Here is a 23398-nt window from a genome sequence, read left to right as displayed (position 1 = left end):
CATCACACACGTTCCACCGTTACAAAGACATTTATTGATCATCAGTGTTTCTATCTCTGTGAGGACCTCGTGTGTGTTATGAGCAGTAGGTGGATCCGTCTAGAACCTGCAGGTGCTGCAGTGCGTTTGGTTCCGCGTTGACTCTCAGCATGTCCACTTCGAGCGGGTGGAGCTGACCGGTGACGACCAGCGAATGGAGCGGGCCGCCGAGGTCACATGACACCAGCTGCCTCAACGTCGCCGCGCGGATCGTCTGGTCGTTGGCCCCGAGGCGGGCCACGCCCACACACACAGTGTCCTCCGTCATACCTGGAGGGGACACCACGTTAATCCTGTTAGCATCAGTGAGTTCAATAAGAACGCTGGTTAGCACAGTGTCGTGTTTTAGGAATGAGTTTAATGATGTCGTGTTAGCTTCCTGCGCTAAAAAGACAAACGCGCTAACGTCATGAACTCTGAGACGGAGGATCAGAAAACAGGACTGATGTTTTTTTATTTTCTGACAGTGGCTCTTTATTTCAGTCAACATTGTGTGTGTGCGTCTGATCGGTTAGACCAATCAGAAGAGAGCAGACGAGCTGTCACTCACCAAGCTCCTCCCCCTCCTCCCTCCTCCTCTGGATGATCTGGATCAGCTGATCTGCAGCCTGATTGACGGTCATGAAGCGAGGAGGCTCGTAGATCTTCTTCCCTCTGAAATCAATCAATCACTTGAAAGGGTTCATCATTCTGAAAATATTGAATCAATTTAGTAATGAATTATTATTTATCAAGTAGTTTTGATTAGATATTCTGCAATTGAGATAAAACTTGAGGTTTGACTTTTTATCATTTTTATAGACATATATATATATATAATCTATTTTTATGATCTTTTCATAACTAGGATACACTGAGCTCCTCTTCCTCAGTGTTTGTTTTCTCTCCTTACAGTTTCCATGGATCGTGGTTTCATCATTCTATAATTATTCTGCTATCCAGACTTCTACTCCTGCTGTTACTTCTGTCATATAAATCATTTCTGTCTGTCAATTAAAATTAAATAAATTGTCTTTAATCATAATATGAGTTTGTCTTTCATTACATACTATAGTATGACTTTTTTATGACATAACACAGTATGACTTTTTTACGACATGCTATACCATAGGTCACTAATAGGCGGACCGTGGTCCCATACAGACCCGGACCTACAGCCGAAACAGAAGTTGATGCTTTAAAACCTGACAGGGCGCTTCTATTTTAACCGGCGCAGCTTTTGTAGTCTTTACGGTAGTTTAGTGGAGGAGGAAACGCACAGACCGATTGCATGCCAGTTAAGCATCCCACGTGATACCACTCAGCCAATCAAGTCTGTGCCATTCAGGCGGTGAACATGACTCTACAGTGCACACAGATGAGTTAGAGGCAAGTTACACATGAAAAGACTGTAGAAAGAAAAAGAGAGATAGCGATACATGTAGGGAAAACAAAGGCAGACAAACAGACGAGTGAGACGGAGAAAGGGAGAAACATAAGGAACAAATGGCGCTCTCCAAAAAAAGAAAAGGGGACAGCGAAAATAGAGCATTTAATCCGGAATGGACAGACTCATTTCTGTTCATACTTCCCACTGGGAGCACTAAACCAGTGTGTGGCACTTATTAAAAGTGCCAATGTGAAACGCCATTATGAGACAAAACATAAAGGTTTTGAACAAACATACCCACTCAAATCTGAAGTGAGATCAGAGAAAATAAGCAGTCTCAGAGCCCAGTATGACCAGTCCACCAGGATCCTGAGCCACACATTCCCTGCCCAACAACGTGCTCATGAGTGTTCCCTCAGAGTGGCTTGGATTTTGGGTCGACACAAAAAGCCCTTTACTGATGGAGGGGGTGTCAAAGAATGCATGAGTGCAGTAGCTGAAACACTACTTGAGGGAAAACAAAAACAAGTGCTTTGTGATAAAATAAAGCAAATACACGTCAGCATCAGCTGCCACAAAGAAAAGTGAAATATTAACTCAGGACGTGCTAACCCAGCTAGATGAAGCCTTGCACCAGGCACCATGTGTAGGCTTAGCTGTGGAGGAGTCCACTGACATGTGTATGTCAGGCTTTTCAACACAGACCAGAAGCATTCTGTGAAGACCTGTTAGGTGTCACTCCCCTTCAGACCAGTACAGGAGGAGAAGACATCTACCCGGCCATTAAGGAGATGTTAACACAGAGAGGAATAGAGCCCCTCTATGATGGGGAGAGAGACAGGAGTAGGATGTGTCTTCTGTTGCTGACTTTATTGATAAGCTGATTGTAAACTTCAGCTTTGGACAGCAGCTCAGCAGGTTCATTCAGAAGCCCTTTCTCATCACAGATGTCAGGGAGTTCTCAAAGGAAGTCACACAGCACTTTAAATGGGTAAACGCTGGGCCTCTCCCGATGCAGTTGGTTGATCTCCAAGCAGATGTGGCCCTGAAAGAGCAGTTTGTAAGAACTGACCCTTCCACTGTCTGGCTCCAAATGGTCCCTGAGACAGCGTTCCCAGGTCTGAGGAAAGTAGACCGATACATCTTGACCATGTTTGGCTCCACATACAACGGCGAGGCAGCTTTCTCCACAATGAACATAATCAAAACTAAATATGTTTCCAGGCCCACCAATGAGCTCCTCCACGTGTGTGCTAGAAGGGCCCTGACTCCATTCAAGCCCAGGTTTAAAATCCTGGCAGGACGAGCTAGAGCTCAATTCTCTCACTGAGCAAAACAAGTGTGGGAGTGGAATCATCAGAGGGGGAGAAAGTGATGCTCGAAAACTGTTAGGAGTTTTTAAGATGTGTTGAGATTTATTATCTGTAAAATTGGTTGGGACTGTTGAGTCAAGATGTGAAACAGAAAAGGGGAAATTCAAGCTTTTCCTCCCTTTATTTTATTTTTCTGAAGTTAAGCACTTTATTTGAACATGCACATTTTTCACATTTTATTTATTTTCTCTTATTTTGAAATGCAGCCCTACTTTTATATAGTTAATGAGAGCACATTATACATATCTGCAGTCATACATATATGTTCACTTCTATGTTACGTGACAATAAATATTGTCAAAACGTTTTTGAATCGTACTGAATTCATTTGATTTGACAGTCAGGTATCGATTCCATGCAGATGTTGATACAACTACGAGGCTACTTAAACATAAATCACACTAAATAGTTAGACATTAGGATCTTCCGGACCTTTGCTTCAAGAAATTTTCTCTAACTGGACCTCTTTAAATTTTAGTTGAATACCCGTACTATACTATGACTTTTTTACGACATACCATAATAAGACTTTTTTACGACATAGCATACGACATGACATCATCATGACATCATCAGCCTGAGAGCCTGAAACCAGCTGAGCTGCTAAAGACATCAATAAACCCAGACCAGGATCTGGATCTGGTTCTTACCTCATCATGTTCTCGATGCTCTGCTCTTTGATTTTAATATCTGTAAAAAACACACAAGAAAAAGTTTTTTGAACTGTTCCTTTAAAACAGAAGTGTTATTTGAGTCCAGTTCAGTTCTTTATTGGGAGGAAATTTGTTTTTTATCACAAAAATATTTAAACATAAACATAATAATATAAATAATAAATAAAAACACAAGAGAGATTTCACTGCAGAAAGACGGCTCTGTGTTCATGTGAACTCTAATAACTAGATATGTGAAATAAATGGGAAGCAGTAAAAAATCATCACAGAATCATTCAACACTTTATTTTTGTTGCTTTTTCCATCATAGGTAGATCACATACATACGGAAGGGTAGAAAAAAACAAACAAAACAAAACAAAAGGGCTCCGGATCGCTCTGTTCCTTCAAAAGCATTACTTAGCAGAGCATGCTGGCCACGTTAGCTTCGTCTTCTTGATTAGTAGCCTCGAACAGTCGGGTTTCCTTGTGTTTTGTTCTTGTCAGACTTACATCCTCTCATGTTCAGTCTGCTGTTGATCCTCTCATGTTCAGTCTACTGTTGATCCTCTCATGTTCAGTCTACTGTTGATCCTCTCATGTTCAGTCTGCTGTTGATCCTCTCATGTTCAGTCTGCTCTTGATCCTCTCATGTTCAGTCTACTGTTGATCCTCTCATGTTCAGTCTACTGTTGATCCTCTCATGTTCAGTCTGCTGTTGATCCTCTCATGTTCAGTCTACTGTTGATCCTCTCATGTTCAGTCTGCTGTTGATCCTCTCATGTTCAGTCTGCTGTTGTGCTGATTACACTGACAGGAGGAGCTCACCACTACACGTCCCCACAGAATCATCTAATGTAATGTTGTGACTGAAACAAGATTCTTACGGTGAAGTCTGTCTGTGTATTTAAGGTCTTTATTTCCTCTAATAAATATTAAGGACCAGCTGAGACTCAGCTCATTAAACAAACACCCCCAGGCCTGATGGGGGGGGGTGATTGATGGTGGACTGCTCTGGATAAACAAGAGCTCAACCCTGAACCACAGTCCAGCTGCTATTCTTAACGTGAACAGTCCACCTTAACATGACCAGTCCGCCTTAAAGATGTTGTGATTTTGATCAAAATGTTTCCTTGTATGTGTGTGTGTGTGTGTGTGTGTGTGTGTGTGTGTGCGTCTCACCCAGCAGACAGAGTGTGTGATGTCCAGCTGTTCTGTTTTTACAGATTTTGTCGTAGAAGCTCTCTGGTCTCCACGTCTCCGTCCAAAACACCAACGACACCGTCTCCCCGAAGTTATACAGCTGACACACACACACACACACACACACACACACACACACACACACACACACACACACACACACACACACACACACACACACACACACACAGTGTTTTTTGTACATTTATTCTTTACACACTCAGAGTCTGATGGGATTGACTCCCAGTGGAGGGAGCAGAGAGCTCATTTGCATAACCCGCCCCTCATTAGCATATTAACGACCTCCGTTAGCATTAATGCTAATCAGTGAGGGTGGGCAGCTGGGTCCTGCTCTCTGATTGGCTGCTCTGACAGCTCAGTTATTGATGATCACTTTAATGATCTCCATCAGCAGATGGGACGACAGGCTGAGGGTTCCTGCCCCGAGTGCTGACTCTCAGGCAGACACAGGACTCGGTTCATGACGTCGCTAAAAACACATTTCCTGATCAAGTTTGAGTTGAAAGTATTTAATATGATTCCACAAATATCTGTTAACTCTCAAACCTTCATCACATGACACTAAACTGTGAGTCATGTCCTGTGTCAGGAGTTGTGTTCAAACACACAGGAACACACTCAGATATTGATACGAGTCATGTGATCTGTAAAGTGATTTATTATGTTTTTATAATATGTTTCATAATGTTTAGAGAGGGAGAGTTTTCTGGACGTGTTTCTGGTTTGTGGGTCTCACGTTGAGGATGTGATGAATAAATGATCATAATATGATTAAATATCAACATCACATGTTTAATTCAGAAAACAAACTGATCGTGAACATGAACGGCGTCACAACGAGAGTTTGCATGTAAAAGTGTCTTTGAGACGTTTAACCCTGAACCAATCACATAATAATGAAAATATAATAACTACTTTATGTTAACTGGTCTGTAAATCTGAAGATGTGTTCAGATTTCTTCTGAAACGGTCGGTTACTCTGTTTTAGGATTGTTTTAAATATTGGATTTATTTGATTCTGTGAGTTTCTGGAGCTCGTCACTAAAGAATTTCTCATTTGTGACAAATCAACCTGATGTTTTTGTTTTATTAAACCATCATTTTAAATCTCAAAACATTTTCAGTTTACTTTCATTTATAAAAAAAACATCATTACTTGGTCAGATTTGAGAAGCTGAACGTTTAATGTTTTTATTTAAACAAATTAAAAGTTTACATAAATATTCAATCAGCTGATCAATCATTTGAGAAAGTTGGAGCATATCTGTTAAGATTGTTGAGTTTAAACTAGTTAGTGAATGTCGATCACAATGAAGAATAAATATGATTCCTTTGACCATTTCAATAAAGTTTGACGCAACAATAAAAAAAGGAATATTCCTGTGTGCCTGTGAGGCTGGGTTCAGGGTCAAAAGGCGTGTACAGTACCTGCAGACCACAGCAGCCCACTGCGTTCATGATGGAGGCGTTGTGGATGACTTTGTACGGTATCCCAGCATTCACTGCTCTCAGCACCAGGTCGCTGTGGGTGGTGGCTCTAAAGGACCAGAGTTTAAAAGGTTAGTGGGGACTATTTTCAGCAGCGGATTAATCCACATGTGGTCATCTAGTCGGTATAAGTATCAGATTTAATGTTCATGTTCATACATACACACATACATATATATACATGAAATTTACCTTCTGCATTTAACCGCTCAGTGACCGGATCACACAGTGACCGGATCACACAGTGACCGGATCACACAGTCAATGGATCACACAGTCAATGGATCACACAGTGACCGGATCACACAGTCAATGGATCACACAGTGACTAGCAGAGTAAGGTACAGATGTTGAGGTCAGAGGTTAATCCAGACTGTCATTTAAGAATTAGCATTTTTAGTCTTTTGAGGAATAAAAAGAGAACCAGCTTCTCTTTTCATCTGAACTGTAAAACCAACATTCTCATGAACAAATGTCAACAGAGCTTCAGACCGCGAGCTGCAGACGTTCTGCACTCTGTTATTAACTTGTAGAGAAGTCTGGTGGTTTGGGGGAAGAATGTGCAGAAAAGAAGGCCGAGCTGCTCTGAGAGACGTTCTGTGGTCACATCAAACTCTCCATGTGCTGACACAGCAGACCTCAGCCCTGTGAGATCAATACGAGCTGCTGCTGCTGTAATATGGAGCTCTTACAGTCCGGATACGTGGACAACATGACTCACCCAAAAGGGTCCCCCACCACCAGGAATGCCACATCAGTCACATCAGCATCCTTCAGGATCTCATCAGCCCCCTGTTCAACCAGGTCTCTGTCGGCCAGGATCAGCTCCTTCCCATAATACTCCTCCTGAGGACAAGAAGCAACAGTTACCACGCTGCTACAAGAGCTAACATGCTACTAAAGTAACTACAACGCTGCTACAAGAGCTAACATGCTACTATGAGTATTGAATAAACTAACACGTCATACTGGCGATATGATCTTAGCCGGTATGGTTTACAGCTAGCTAGCAGTTCGCTAAGTTAAGCTAGCTAATGAAGTATATGATGTATTGTTGATGTATTTTAATCTCCTTACATTCAATAAAGAAAGAATATATTTTGACATAATACCCACTGGTGTTAAACGTTTCAGGCTTAGCTAGCCATGCTAGCTGTGCAATATGAACCATCAGCATCCACAAAAACCACCGACACCAGAATCAGTTTATGACATGAGAACATGAGAACGTGAGAACATGAGAACATGAGAACGTGAGAACATGAGAACGTGAGAACATGAGAACGTGAGAACATGAGAACATGAGAACGTGAGAACGTGAGAACGTGAGAACATGAGAACGTGAGAACGTGAGAACAACAGACGATACATCGTTATCAATATGTCGGTATTGACTGACGAACTTCATTAATGATTCGCTTCATTGAACATCAGTCTGATTATTTTATGGCAGATTTTACACACATAGCAGACAGACAGACAGACAGATTTGTTTTGTCTTTAAACACAGGTTAGTCTCTGTCTCTGGTTAGTCTCTGTCTCTGGTTAGTCTCTGGTTAGTCTCTGTCTCTGGTTAGTCTCTGTCTCTGTCTCAGGTTAGTCTCTGTCTCTGGTTAGTCTCTGTCTCTGGTTAGTCTCTGTCTCTGTCTCAGGTTAGTCTCTGTCTCTGGTTAGTCTCTGTCTCTGGTTAGTCTCTGTCTCTGGTTAGTCTCTGTCTCTGGTTAGTCTCTGTCTCAGGTTAGTCTCTGTCTCAGGTGAGCCTCTGTCTCTGTCTCAGGTTAGTCTCTGTCTCTGTCTCAGGTTAGTCTCTGGTTAGTCTCTGTCTCTGTCTCAGGTGAGCCTCTGTCTCAGGTGAGCCTCTGGTTAGTCTCTGTCTCAGGTGAGCCTCTGGTTAGTCTCAGGTGAGTCTCTGTCTCAGGTGAGTCTCTGGTTAGTCTCTGTCTCTGGTTAGTCTCTGTCTCTGGTTCAGGTTAGTCTCTGGTTAGTCTCTGTCTCTGGTTCAGGTTAGTCTCTGGTTAGTCTCTGTCTCTGGTGAGTCTCTGGTTAGTCTCTGTCTCTGGTTAGTCTCTGTCTCTGGTTAGTCTCTGTCTCTGGTTAGTCTCTGTCTCTGGTTCAGGTTAGTCTCTGGTTAGTCTCTGTCTCTGGTGAGTCTCTGGTTAGTCTCAGGTGAGCCTCTGGTTAGTCTCAGGTCAGCCTCTGTCTCTGTCTCAGGTTAGTCTCTGTCTCAGGTTAGTCTCTGTCTCAGGTTAGTCTCTGGTTAGTCTCTGTCTCAGGTGAGCCTCTGTCTCAGGTGAGTCTCTGGTTAGTCTCTGTCTCAGGTGAGCCTCTGTCTCAGGTTAGTCTCTGGTTAGTCTCTGTCGAGTCTCTGGTTAGTCTCAGTCTCTGGTTAGTCTCTGTCTCTGGTTAGTCTCTGTCTCAGGTTAGTCTCTGTCTCAGGTGAGCCTCTGTCTCTGTCTCAGGTTAGTCTCTGTCTCTGTCTCAGGTTAGTCTCAGGTTAGTCTCTGTCTCTGTCTCAGGTTAGTCTCTGTCTCTGGTGAGCCTCTGTCTCAGGTGAGCCTCTGGTTAGTCTCTGTCTCAGGTGAGCCTCTGGTTAGTCTCTGTCTCAGGTGAGCCTCTGGTTAGTCTCTGTCTCAGGTGAGCCTCTGGTTAGTCTCAGGTGAGTCTCTGTCTCTGTCTCAGGTGAGTCTCTGGTTAGTCTCTGTCTCTGGTTAGTCTCTGTCTCTGGTTCAGGTTAGTCTCTGGTTAGTCTCAGTCTCTGGTTAGTCTCAGTCTCTGGTTAGTCTCAGTCTCTGGTTAGTCTCTGTCTCTGGTTAGTCTCTGTCTCAGGTGAGCCTCTGTCTCTGTCTCAGGTTAGTCTCTGTCTCTGTCTCAGGTTAGTCTCTGTCTCTGTCTCAGGTTAGTCTCTGTCTCTGGTGAGCCTCTGTCTCAGGTGAGCCTCTGGTTAGTCTCTGTCTCAGGTGAGCCTCTGGTTAGTCTCTGTCTCAGGTGAGCCTCTGGTTAGTCTCTGTCTCAGGTGAGCCTCTGGTTAGTCTCTGTCTCAGGTGGTGAGCCTCTGGTTAGTCTCAGGTGAGTCTCTGGTTAGTCTCTGTCTCAGGTGAGTCTCTGGTTAGTCTCTGTCTCTCAGGTTAGTCTCTGGTTAGTCTCTGTCTCTGGTTCAGGTTAGTCTCTGGTTAGTCTCTGTCTCTGGTTCAGGTTAGTCTCTGGTTAGTCTCTGTCTCTGGTTCAGGTTAGTCTCTGGTTAGTCTCTGTCTCTGGTGAGTCTCTGGTTAGTCTCTGTCTCTGGTTAGTCTCTGTCTCTGGTTCAGGTTAGTCTCTGGTTAGTCTCTGTCTCTGGTTCAGGTTAGTCTCTGGTTAGTCTCTGTCTCTGGTTCAGGTTAGTCTCTGGTTAGTCTCTGTCTCTGGTGAGTCTCTGGTTAGTCTCTGTCTCTGGTTAGTCTCTGTCTCTGTCTCTGGTTAGTCTCTGTCTCTGGTTAGTCTCTGTCTGTCTGGTTAGTCTCTGTCTCTGGTTCAGGTTAGTCTCTGGTTAGTCTCTGTCTCTGGTTAGTCTCTGTCTCTGGTTAGTCTCTGTCTCTGGTTCAGGTTAGTCTCTGGTTAGTCTCTGGTTCAGGTTAGTCTCTGGTTAGTCTCTGTCTCTGGTGAGTCTCTGGTTAGTCTCAGGTGAGCCTCTGGTTAGTCTCAGGTCAGCCTCTGTCTCTGTCTCAGGTTAGTCTCTGTCTCTGTCTCAGGTTAGTCTCTGGTTAGTCTCTGTCTCAGGTGAGCCTCTGGTTAGTCTCTGTCTCTGGTTAGTCTCTGTCTCTGGTTAGTCTCTGTCTCTGGTTAGTCTCTGTCTCTGGTTCAGGTTAGTCTCTGGTTAGTCTCTGTCTCTGGTGAGTCTCTGTCTCAGGTGAGCCTCTGGTTAGTCTCTGTCTCTGGTTCAGGTTAGTCTCTGGTTAGTCTCTGTCTCTGGTTAGTCTCTGTCTCAGGTGAGCCTCTGGTTAGTCTCTGTCTCTGGTTAGTCTCTGTCTCTGTCTCAGGTGAGTCTCTGGTTAGTCTCTGTCTCAGGTGAGTCTCTGGTTAGTCTCTGTCTCAGGTGAGTCTCTGTCTCTGTCTCAGGTGAGTCTCTGGTTAGTCTCTGTCTCTGGTTAGTCTCTGTCTCTGGTCTCAGGTTAGTCTCTGGTTGTCTCTGTCTCTGTCTCAGGTTAGTCTCTGTCTCTGTTCTGTCTCTGTCTCTGGTTAGTCTCTGTCTCTGTCTCTGTCTCTGGTCAGTCTCTGTCTCTGTCTCTGTCTCAGGTTAGTCTCTGGTTAGTCTCTGTCTCTGGTTAGTCTCTGTCTCTGTCTCTGTCTCAGGTTAGTCTCTGTCTCTGTCTCAGGTGAGTCTCTGTCTGGTTAGTCTCTGTCTCAGGTCTCTGTCTCTGGTTAGTCTCTGTCTCTGTCTCAGGTGAGTCTCTCTGTCTCAGGTTGTCTCTGTCTCTCTGTCTCTGTCTCAGGTGAGTCTCTGTCTCTGTCTCAGGTGAGCCTCTGTCTCTGTCTCTGTCTCAGGTTAGTCTCTGTCTCTGTCTCAGGTTAGTCTCTGTCTCTGTCTCAGGTTAGTCTCTGGTTAGTCTCTGTCTCAGGTGAGCCTCTGTCTCAGGTGAGAGGTCCGGACTCACCAGCGCGTCCTTCCCCACGGTGAGGACGGAGGTGTAGGCCTCCAGGTAAACCCTGGAGCAGCGCCTCACCGCCTGCAGACCCTTCACCGTGATGTCCTCCGCGTCCCCGAGTCCCAGGCCGACCAGGTACAGCATGCTGCCGGTCCGCCACACGTGTCTGCTCACTGTCTGCTCACTGCGGAGCGGAACACGGCCTGTCGTAAACTGTTGACGTTCACGTGTCTGCTCACGTGTCTGCTCACTGTCGGAGCGGACGTTCACGGCCTGTCGTAAACTGTTGACGTTCACGGCCTGTCGTAAACTGTTGACGTTCACGGCCTGTCGTAAACTGTTGACGTTCACGGCCTGTCGTAAACTGTTGACGTTCACGGCCTGTCGTAAACTGTTGACGTTCACGGCAGCGACAGCTGCGTTACGGCCACGCTCTGTCTGCTTCAGAAGAGATCCACAGGCTTATAGTTATTACTGTTTATCATGAGTTCAATACAATATGCATTTAAATATGGGTTAGATATAGTTAAATATAGGTTAGATATAGGTTAGATATAGGTTAGATATAGGTTAGATATAGTTAAATATAGGTTAGATATAGGTTAACTATAGGTTAGATATAGTTAAATATAGGTTAGATATAGTTAAATATAGGTTAGATATAGTTAAATATAGGATAAATATAGTTAAATATGGGTTAGATATAGTTAGATATAGTTAAATATAGGTTAGATATAGTTAAATATAGGTTAGATATAGTTAAATATAGGTTAGATATAGTTAAATATAGGATAAATATAGTTAAATATGGGTTAGATATAGTTAAATATGGGTTAGATATAGTTAAATATAGGTTAGATATAGTTAAATATGGGTTAGATATAGTTAAATATAGGTTAGATATAGTTAAATATAGGTTAGATATAGTTAAATATAGGTTAGATATAGTTAAATATAGTTAAATATAGGTTAAATATGGGTTAGATATAGTTAAATATAGGTTAGATATAGTTAAATATAGGTTAGATATAGTTAAATATAGGTTAGATATAGTTAAATATAGGTTAGATATAGTTAAATATAGGTTAGATATAGTTAAATATAGGTTAGATATAGTTAAATATAGGTTAGATATAGTTAAATATAGGTTAGATATAGTTAAATATAGTTAAATATAGGTTAGATATAGTTAAATATAGGTTAAATATAGGTTAGATATAGTTAAATATAGGTTAGATATAGTTAAATATAGGTTTATATAGTTAAATATAGGTTAGATATAGTTAAATATAGGTTAGATATAGTTAAATATAGGTTATATATAGTTAAATATAGGTTAGATATAGTTAAATATAGGTTAGATATAGTTAAATATAGGTTAGATATAGTTAAATATAGGTTAAATATGGGTTAGATATAGTTAAATATAGGTTAGATATAGTTAAATATAGGTTATATATAGTTAAATATAGGTTAGATATAGTTAAATATAGGTTAGATATAGTTAAATATAGGTTATATATAGTTAAATATAGGTTAGATATAGTTAAATATAGGTTATATATAGGTTAAATATAGGTTAGATATAGGTTATATATAGGTTAGATATAGGTTAAATATAGGTTAACTATAGGTTAACTATAGGTTAAATATAGTTAACTATAAGTTAACTATAGGTTAAATATAGGTTAGATATAGTTAAATATAGGTTAGATATAGTTAAATATAGGTTAGATATAGGTTAACTATAGGTTAAATATAGGTTAGGTTAGATATAGGTTAAATATAGGTTATATATAGGTTAGATATAGTTAAATATAGGTTAAATATAGGTTAGATATAGGTTAAATATAGGTTAGATATAGGTTAAATATAGGTTAGATATAGGTTAAATATAGGTTAGATATAGGTTAAATATAGGTTATATATAGTTAAATATAGGTTAGATATAGGTTAACTATAGGTTAGATATAGGTTAACTATAGGTTAAATATAGGTTAGATATAGGTTAACTATAGTTTAGATATAGGTTAGATATAGTTAACTATAAGTTAACTATAGGTTAGATATAGGTTAAATATAGTTAAATATAGGTTAGATATAGTTAAATATAGGTTAAATATAGTTAAATATAGGTTAGATATAGTTAAATATAGGTTAGATATAGTTAAATATAGGTTAGATATAGGTTAAATATAGGTTAGATATAGGTTAGATATAGTTAAATATAGTTAAATATAGGTTCAATATAGTTAAATATAGGTTAGATATAGGTTAAATATAGGTTAGATATAGGTTAAATCTAGGTTAACTATAGGTTAAATATAGGTTAAATATAGGTTAGATATAGGTTAAATATAGGTTAAATATAGGTTATATATAGGTTAGATATAGGTTAACTATAGGTTAGATATAGGTTAGATATAGGTTAGATATAGGTTAGATATAGGTTAAATATAGGTTAACTATAGGTTAAATATAGGTTAGATATAGGTTAACTATAGGTTAGATATAGGTTAGATATAGGTTAGATATAGGTTAGATATAGGTTAGATATAGGTTAGATATAGGTTAAATATAGGTTAGATATAGATTAAATATAGGTTAGATATAGGTTAGATATAGGTTAACTATAGGTTAGATATAGGTTAGATATAGGTTAAATATAGGTTAGATATAGGTTAAATATAGGTTAAATATACGTTAAATATAGGTTAAATAACATCTGAGGATATGAGACTAGTAGATTTGATTTGAGCCGAACTGAAGAGACTCTCTTTATGTTTCAGAGTCACTAATGTACAGAGTCACTAATGTTCCAGTCTATGTTCAACTACTACCAAGGAAAAACATGAAGAAATGACACATTTATGAATGGAGGCAGGTTGAACTTTCCCTAAAATAAGAATGAAACTGGCCTCCCAATCTCTGATGAGATGCTTATGATTAAAGTCAGTTTCCTAGTAAATATGAAACTTTGAATTCAGTTTGATGGTAAAGTAAACTGCTATGAATGGTTCTTATCCAATGAATGGTTCTTATCCAATGAAGGGTTCTTATCCAATGAAGGGTTCTTATCCAATGAATGGTTCTTATCCAATGAATGGTTCTTATCCAATGAATGGTCTTTAATTGTTAGCGCCTGCATCCAGTCAGCGTTCTTCCTGTGAGACACCAGGGTCTCTCACTTTGTGACATGCAGTCACTCATTGTGCAGCTAAATAAAGCTGCATGTCTCTCCTAAAACAATCAGTTTTTAATAATCAATCCTTTATTAGTCCCACAATGGGGAAATTATTTCTCTGCATTTAACCCATCCCGGAGGAGCAGTGGGCTGCAACGAAGCGCCCGGACTCCCAGACTCCCCTCTGTGGAGTCTGGGACTCTGGGGGGTTCAGTTCTTAGGTCTGTAGTTCCTGAGGAACCCAGAATGTTTGAATGTTAATAATCAGTGGGCGGCTGTCCAACAGAACCCTACAGGACCTCAGTGGGACTCTAGTCCCATCTAGTCCTGATGACAGGGTGGACCCCAAACTTCACCAGAGAGGGTGATTGGTTGGATGTCACCGCCCCTCTCTCTGGTTGTTTCCATGGAGACGGCGGTCGGCAGTGCGGCGTGTGAAAGCAGTTGAGTTGTGAATGAGTCGGTGGGAAAAACTGCTTCTCTCTCTCTTCACAGTCGGTTTCTCCCTCGTTCGCCCCTTGTTGTGGTAAACAAGCCTCTTTGGACCACGTGACCCCCCAGCCCCCCTTCACTCCTCTAAACTGGGAACCAGTTAATGACTGGGATGGTTGGTGGGTTACATAATGGGCTCTCTCCTTTTTTGGGGGACATGGAGGAGGATGAGGGGGATGGGTGAGGATGGGGGGGGCTGCAGTGGAGGATTGTGGTCTTTTGTTGCTGTGATTCAGGGCTTGTTCGGATCCAGTCATCCACAGAATCAGCACTCCGTCTCTGTTAACTGTTTCTCTTCAGCTCCACGTCCTGATCTGGTCCTGTGTCTGAACCAGGAAACATTGAATGCTGGTTTCAGAGGATCTGGATCAGCCCTGATCCTCGGTTCACCTCATGAACCACAATAAGAAGGCAGAAGCCTGACGTGGACCTGGCCTCTTCAGGGCATGAGGTGCCACCTCAGCCTCACAACATGAGGAGTAAAAGAGATTTATACGTCCTCACTCAGTCCGTCACTGTCTCAAAGTTACTTATTGTCTCTGATATATCGGACAGCTGATTGGGACCCAGGACTTTTATTTTGAAAAGTCTATGCAGACAGCTCAGACAGGATGTGAGACTTGATGTTTTCTGTAAACATAACGAATCAGAACTAAAGATGAAATCCTCTCTGACCGTTCAGGTGAGTTCAGGTGTGTGAGGTGGTCACATGACTCAGGATTAAACAGATAACGACTGTGAACAGGATTAAAGTGTTTAGTCTGTCTGAAGGTCTGGTCTGACCTCTGATCTGACCTCTGATCAGCTGACAGATGAGTCAGTAACAACAGAGACGTCAATGTTCACAGTCTCACAGCAGATGAAGGATATAAGTAGTTAAAAGAAGATGAAGAAGAAGAAGAAGAAGAAGAAGAAGAAGAAGAAGAAGAAGAAGAAGAAGAAGAAGAAGAAGAAGAAGAAGAAGAAGAAGCTGTTGGTGCCGTCTTTACTTATATTAGTTTTATTAACAAGCTGGTTGGGATTCAGAGGTTTATGTAATAACTTTCACAATCACATAATAATAATAATAATAATAATAATAATAATAATAAACCTTTCACACATTCAACTTAAAGAGAGCAAAATACAAAACTTAAAAATACAATAAAACGGGAGAAAATGTAAATTAAGATTAAATATAAACTTGTAGAAGACTGAAGAACTCATCGAAGTTTATTGTTCCGCGGTTTATGTTCATAATGTTTCTTTTGTTTATGAATATTGGAAGTAATAAAATAAATGTTGAGCCAGCACTTTGTTTCTGTTAGTCATCATGTCATTTGAAACAGATATGTTGTGCATTTTTAATAGTATGTTTTCATATTTTTACTGTATTTTTTCTTTTATTTATGGTTATGGCTGTTGCAGTTCTAGCTTTTATGTTTAATTTATTTTCTCTTACTATGTTTATTGTTATGAACCAAAACAAACCAAAAACATCTTTGGTAATAAACCTGATTCCGTCTGTCTTTACCAGATCTGCTCACTGCAGACTTCATCTTCCTCATCGACCGTGGTCGACGTGTAGTCGAGCCTCCTGCTGTGACCCGGCTGACACCCACCGCTACCACCATCATTATTATTAGTCACATTACTATTACTATTACTATTACCTGTACCATTGTTTTAATTCTACTATAGTCATTGCTGCTTTTATAAGTATTCTTAATGTTTCCTTCATTACTCTGCTTACTACTGTGATCATATGAATCATTTATGTCATAAACATTGAATGTGTTGTATCTCTGTTATGCTGTTCATTCTGGTCACATGACATCTATTGACTTCTGTCCATCCTGGAGAAGGATCTAAGGACAGAGGATGTGAGGGTCTAAGGACAGAGGATGTGAGGGTCTAAGGACAGAGGAGGTGAGGGTGTAAGGACAGAGGATGTGAGGGTCTAAGGACAGAGGATGTGAGGGTGTAAGGACAGAGGATGTGAGGGTCTAAGGACAGAGGATGTGAGGGTCTAAGGACAGAGGAGGTGAGGGTCTAAGGACAGAGGATGTGAGGGTCTAAGGACAGAGGAGGTGAGGGAATAAGGACAGAGGATGTGAGGGTCTAAGGACAGAGGATGTGAGGGTGTAAGGACAGAGGATGTGAGGGTCTAAGGACAGAGGATGTGAGGGTGTAAGGACAGAGGATGTGAGGGTCTAAGGACAGAGGATGTGAGGGTGTAAGGACAGAGGATGTGAGGGTGTAAGGACAGAGGATGTGAGGGAATAAGGACAGAGGATGTGAGGGTCTAAGGACAGAGGAGGTGAGGGTCTAAGGACAGAGGATGTGAGGGAATAAGGACAGAGGATGTGAGGGTCTAAGGACAGAGGAGGTGAGGGTCTAAGGACAGAGGAGGTGAGGGTCTAAGGACAGAGGAGGTGAGGGTGTAAGGACAGAGGATGTGAGGGTGTAAGGACAGAGGAGGTGAGGGTCTAAGGACAGAGGAGGTGAGGGTCTAAGGACAGAGGAGGTGAGGGTCTAAGGACAGAGGAGGTGAGGGTGTAAGGACAGAGGATGTCGATTCAGCAAAAAATATTGTGAGGGAACATAGAAGTATTGATGATGATGATGATGATGATGATGATGATGATGATGATGATGATGAAGTCATGTGATGATAACCAGGTGTTCATCACTGCAGGTGAACCCCAGGTTGATTCAGTCAGCTGATTCTGTGATGTTCTGTTGTTTCTCCACTTTGAGGCTTTAATTGGATCATTTCTTGGAAATTGAATCTTTATACAACAAGTTACACAACAGAGGGGGAGGGAGGAGGGAGGCCAGGGTGAATCAGAGAGGAGGGGAGGTGATGGTGGTGATGGTGGTGAGGAGGGTGAGGAGGGTGAGAGGGTGAGGAGGGTGAGAGGGTGAGGAGGCCCTGGTTTCTTTGTGGCTCCCACAGAAACATCTCCAATTACAGGACAAAGGCGACTCATTCAGGCCAGCAGCTCCAACACTGCAGCTTTGCATTTCTAATGAGCGCTCTGCTGAATGCTAAGAGGCCTCGACACCCCCATCACCCCCCCCCCCCCCATCACCCCCATCCCTCCGCTGTACCCCTCTCCATCCAATAATTATTATAATAATAATACTAACACTGTCGACAGTCTGATCTGAGGTGAACATTTAGAATATGAACAGAACGTTTCTGTTCCTCAGGAAACAATGACGACCGGGTTAATGTCAGAGAAAGGTGTTCAAGGATAAAATAAACCAACACAGTGCTCCCAGTGCTCCCAGTGCTCCCAGTGCTAACATGCTAACATGCTAACATACATACTAGCATCAACAAGTTGAAGTGTGTATTTAATGAATATTTTGACAGGTTAACCACTGAGAGAACTTCTGGCCTTTTATTTCCCGCTGTGTCATCAGATGACCTCTGACGTCTACTAAAGCAATGAAGAACAAATCCTCAAGCCCCGCCCCTAACACTTCGGGGTTGTTGTTGTTATGGAGGACTAGAGGGAGGTGGTGGACCGATATGGTCCTCTAAACGCAACGTTACTCCAATGTGTTGTGGCTCCATTGAGCCGTGCATTCCTATAGACCTTAAGGCTTTTCTCCCATCGACCTTCACCATTTGACTTCAAGGATTATGTCGTCTACTGGTTACAGTTCTATAGTCAGGACTGGTTCAGGTCTATAGTCAGGACTGGTTCAGGTCTATAGTCAGGACTGGTTCAGGTCTATAGTCAGGACTGGTTCAGGTCTATAGTCAGGCTGGTTCAGGTCTATAGTCAGGGAGGTCTATAGTCAGGACTGGTTCAGGTCTATAGTCAGGACTGGTTCAGGTCTATAGTCAGGACTGGTTCAGGACTGGTTCAGGTCTATATAGGACTGGTTCAGGTTTATAGTTAGGACTGGTTCAGGTCTATAGTCAGGACTGGTTCAGGTCTATAGTCAGGACTGGTTCAGGTTTATAGTTAGGACTGGTTCAGGTCTATAGTTAGGACTGGTTCAGGTTTATAGTTAGGACTGGTTCAGGTCTATAGTTAGGACTGGTTCAGGTCTATAGTCAGGACTGGTTCAGGTCTATAGTCAGGACTGGTTCAGGTTTATAGTTAGGACTGGTTCAGGTTTATAGTTAGGACTGGTTCAGGTCTATAGTCAGGACTGGTTCAGGTTTATAGTTAGGACTGGTTCAGGTCTATAGTTAGGCCTGGTTCAGGTCTATAGTTAGAACTGGTTCAGGTCTATAGTTAGGACTGGTTCAGGTTTATAGTTAGGGCTGGTTCAGGTCTATAGTTAGGACTGGTTCAGGTTTATAGTTAGGACTGGTTCAGGTTTATAGTTAGGGCTGGTTCAGGTTTATAGTTAGGACTGGTTCAGGTCTATAGTTAGGACTGGTTCAGGTCTATAGTTAGGACTGGTTCAGGTCTATAGTTAGGACTGGTTCAGGTTTATAGTTAGGACTGGTTCAGGTTTATAGTTAGGACTGGTTCAGGTCTATAGTTAGGACTGGTTCAGGTCTATAGTTAGGACTGGTTCAGGTCTATAGTTAGGACTGGTTCAGGTCTATAGTTAGGACTGGTTCAGGTTTAGTTAGGACTGGTTAGTTAGGACTGGTTCAGGTTTATAGTTAGGACTGGTTCAGGTATAGTTAGGACTGGTTAGGTCTATAGTTAGGACTGGTTCAGGTCTATAGTTAGGACTGGTTCAGGTCTATAGTTAGGACTGGTTCAGGTTTATTGGGTCTAACATGATGTTACAGGTTCTAACAGGGTCTAACAGAAGCTAAAGTTTCTGTGTGTTTGTGGGTCTGTAGGTGACTGAGTTGTTCTGCTGCTCGGTTCCTCTGGTTCCCTCCAGTCGTCATGGTGACACTCAGCTATGCAGAGTCTGAATACAGTCAGCAGCTCTGAGGAAAGAGGCCTTTGTTTCCCCTCTCAGACCCCCCCCCCAGACTCTGAGCGGCAAACTGGAAAATGGTCATACGACCAACAACCAGTATGTTCCCAGTTAGATTTCAGTGTCCAGCTCCCGGCTTTAAACTTGTTTCTTTATGCATTCCAGTTAACAAAGACTCAGTATACTACTGGGATCATACTGGGAATGTAGCAGAGTTATACTGGCACCATCCAGGAAAGTGGAATCATACTGGAAATGTATTGCTAATGTGTTGATATTATAATGGGATCATTGGGAAATAATGCTGGTGGTTAAATGGGAAAATCTTAGGGCCGAAGAGGAAATATGATGAAAATATGCTATGGTCAAACTGGGAATATATGGAGAACTGGATATACATTCAAAAATGATGGGACTACACTGGGATCAATAGTATGTAAAGTATATAAATATATATATTGGTATCAGTGTAGCTCCAGTATGTCCCCAGTGTTCCCAGTATGATCTTAAGACCGGTTGGTTGGTTAGTTTGTCAGTTAACCAGTGAGACCAGTCTGAAACAATGGATCCTGATCCTGATCCTGATCCTGTTCAGTAGTTTGTTTTTGTATTCTGCATTTGCTGAGGCCTCATGCGTTCACTGTATTCTAATGATCAGAGTTATAATACATTTCCTCTCATCAGGGTTCTTACAGACCAACCCGATGGAGAGCAGAAGTTCCTCTACGCTTCACATCGCTGTAATGAGGAACACTTCACCTTCACCCTGACATTAGTGAGGAAGAACAAGGGGGGGTTGATACTGACCTTTGTTTTTCATTCTGAGAACCTGAGAACTGTTAGACTGTAACCCAACAACCAACCAATCAATCAACCAACCAACCAACCAACCAACCAACCAACCAACCAATCAACCAACCAACCAACCAACCAACCAACCAACCAACCAACCAACCAATCAACCAACCAATCAACCAACCAACCAACAACCAAGCAAGCAAGCAAAGCAACCAACCTAACCAATCAACCAATCAACCAACAACCAAGCAAGCAAGCAAGCAACCAAGCAACCAACCAACCAACCAACCAACCAACCAACCAACCAACCAACCAACCAACCAACCAACCAACCAACCAACCAACCATCAACCCAACCAACCAAGCAACCAACCAAGCAACCAACCAACCTGCATTAACCAAGCAACCAAGCAATCAACCAACCAACCTGCATCAACCAAGCAACCAAGCAACCAACCAATCAACCAGCAACCAAGCAACCAACCAACCAACCAACCAACCAACCAACCAACCAACCCAACCAACCAACCAACCAACCAACCAACCAACCAACCAACCAACCAACCAACCAACCAACCAACCAACCAACCAACCAACCAACCAACCAACTATTCAATTCAATCAACCAATCAAAAACAACAAACAACCAACCAACCAACCAACCAACCAACCAACCAACCAACCAACCAACCAACCAACCAACCAACCAACCAACCAACCAACCAACCAACCTGCATCAACCAACCAACCAACCAACCAACCAACCAACCTGCATCAACCAACCAACCAACCAACCAACCAACCAACCAACCAATCAAACCAACCAACCAACCAACCAACCAACCAACCAACCAACCAACCAACTAACCAATCAACCAATCAAACCAACAAACCAACCAACCAACCAACCAACCAACCAACCAACCAACCAACCCAACCAACCTAACCAATCAACCAATCAACCAACCAACCTGCATCAACCAACCAACCAACCAACCAACCAACCAACCAACCAACCAACCAACCAACCAACCAACCAACCAACCAACCAACCTGCATCAACCAACCAACCAACCAACCAACCAACCAACCAACCAACCAACCAACCAACCAACCAACCAACTAATCAATCAACCAATCAAATAACAAACCAGCTGGACTCCATCAGAGTCCCTCTTGGAGGTCCAGCTCTTCTTCTTCTGCTGCAGCACATTGTGACATCACAAACCTCCTGACTCCGCCCCCTGCTGACCTCACAGGCATGACAGAGGTCAGGGGTCAGAGGTCAATGTGGGGGTTCAGCTGGTCGTTTCCCACACAGGAAACAAAAGAAGTAAAGTCTTCATAATATTATATTTACAAATATTAATAAACTGACCAACAGAACCTTATTATTAATTCTAACAATAATTATTATTATTTTATTTCATGTTGATAATTTAATCTAATGTTTGTTTCTATTTATTGATACATTTCTTTTTTACATTTGTTTAACTGCATGTTTATCATTTTTTATTGTTATTATTATTGATTTGTTTGTAAGGCTCTTATGAACATGTTTATATATTCCTGTTTTTATATCAGATTTATAACTCAGCCTGTTATTTGTTCTGAGGTTTTCAGTATTTTGAAGAAAATCGATAAAAATGATCAGCACGAGCTTTAATTAGTGATCTCAGAGACACAAACTGTAGAAAATATTATAGATGAAATAATAAAAATACAGCTGAATATTAGAAATATTAGAAAAGTGTTTTCTGTTTGTTTAGCAGAGTCACTGCCCATCTTTCGGCGCAGGCTGAAAACTCACCTCTTCAAGAACTACTACCCTGATAAAGAACTACTACCCTGATAAAGAACTACTACCCTGATAAAGAACTACTACCCTGATAAAGAACTACTACCCTGATAAAGAACTACTACCCTGATAAAGAACTACTACCCTGAGCCTTCCTCGTAGCACTTATTATATTCGTAGTAATCTGCCTCTGCACTATACTTTTGCTCTGGTTTCTACTTTTAGATGCTTGTTTAAGAAAGGAGATGCACTGATGACTTCTGGTGACTAGTAGTTCTCTTGAATACCTATGTTGAATACACTTCCTGTAAGTCGCTTTGGATGAAAGCATCTGCTACATGACTGTAATGTAATGTAATGTAATGTAATGTAATATAATGTGATAATGTAATGTTTAGCAGATTATTTATTGACAATCATCTTTATTAACATTATTGATCTGAACATGAAGAATAAAGAGCAGAAACACGAAGAGGAGAGGAGGATGAAGAAGCCGCCCTCCTCCTCCTCCTCAACCCTCCTCCCCCCTCCCCCTCCTCCCCTCCTCCCCCTCCTCCTCCCTCCTCCTCCCCCCTCCCTCCTCTCTCCTCCTCCCTCCCCTCCTCCTCCCCCCTCCCTCTCCTCCTCCTCCCTCCCCTCCTCCCCCCCCCCTCCTCCTCCCCTCCCTCCTCCTCCTCCCCCCCTCCCCTCCTCCCCTCCCTCCCCCCTCTCCCTCCTCCCTCCTCCCTCCTCCTCCTCCCCCCTCTCCCCCCTCCTCCCCTCCCTCTCCTCCCTCCCCCCCCCCCTCCCTCCCTCCTCTCCCTCCCCCCCCTCCCCTCCCTCTCCTCCTCCCCTCCTCTCCTCCCTCCCTCCCCTCCTCCCCCTCCTCCCCCTCCCCTCCTCTCCCCCTGACAGAGGTCAGGGGTCCTCCCCCTCTCCTCCTCCCTCTCCTCCCCCTCCTCTCCTCCCCAGGAAACCTCCCCTCCCCCCTCCCCCTCCTCCCCCTCCCCCCCTCCCTCCTCCCCTCCCCCCTCCTCCTCCCTCCTCCCTCCCTCCCTTATTCCCCTCCTCCCTCCTCCCCTCCCCCTCCCTCCCCTCCTCCCCCTTCCCTCCCCCCTCCCCTCCCTCCTCCCCCCCCTCCTCCTCCCCTCCTCCTTCCCTCCCTCCCTCCCCTCCCCCTCCCCCTCCTCTCCTCCCCCCTCCTCCTCCTCCCTCCTCTCCTCCTACCTCCCTCCCTCCTCCTCCTCCCTCCTCCCCCCTCCTCCCCCTCCTCCTATTCCTCCTCCTCCTATCCTCCCCCCTCCTCCCCTCCCTCCTCCCTCCATCCCCTCCCTCCTCCTCCCTCCTCCCTCCTCAGATTCCTATCCTCCCTCCTCCTCCTCCCCTCCCTCCCTCCTCTCCTCCCCCTCCCTCCTCCCCTCCTCTCTCCTCCTCCTCCCCCCTCCCCCTCCTCCTCCCCTCCTCCCCCTCCTCCTCCCTCTCCCTCCTCCTCTCC

The 23398-nt window shown here is 42.9% G+C and overlaps 2 protein-coding genes across 2 annotated transcripts; both read right to left on the bottom strand.

Annotated features, from left to right (window-relative positions):
- Positions 1-76: 76 nt before the first annotated feature.
- Positions 77-10980, bottom strand: dph5 (diphthamide biosynthesis 5). Its single transcript, XM_054602733.1, has 7 exons — positions 10775-10980; positions 6868-6992; positions 6087-6195; positions 4617-4737; positions 3432-3471; positions 590-693; positions 77-309 (listed from the first exon to the last, which is right to left on the bottom strand). The coding sequence occupies exons 1-7, from the start codon at positions 10907-10909 to the stop codon at positions 77-79; spliced, it is 867 nt and encodes a 288-aa protein (XP_054458708.1). The 5' UTR covers positions 10910-10980.
- Positions 10936-23380, bottom strand: LOC129094064 (uncharacterized; the record flags this gene model as incomplete). Its single annotated transcript, XM_054602078.1, is given in 7 exon segments — positions 10936-10949; positions 11005-11203; positions 22573-22600; positions 22602-22746; positions 22839-23154; positions 23157-23256; positions 23313-23380. Coding segments are annotated over 7 exon segments (870 nt in total), but the record flags the coding sequence as incomplete, so codon positions are not given.
- Between the last annotated feature and the right edge of the window lie 18 nt (positions 23381-23398).

This window comes from Anoplopoma fimbria, chromosome 8, assembly GCF_027596085.1.
Source record: "Anoplopoma fimbria isolate UVic2021 breed Golden Eagle Sablefish chromosome 8, Afim_UVic_2022, whole genome shotgun sequence".
Lineage (NCBI taxonomy): Eukaryota > Metazoa > Chordata > Actinopteri > Perciformes > Anoplopomatidae > Anoplopoma > Anoplopoma fimbria.
The sequence above is the reverse complement of the archived record's forward strand: the minus strand, read 5'-3'. Positions and strand labels throughout refer to the sequence as shown.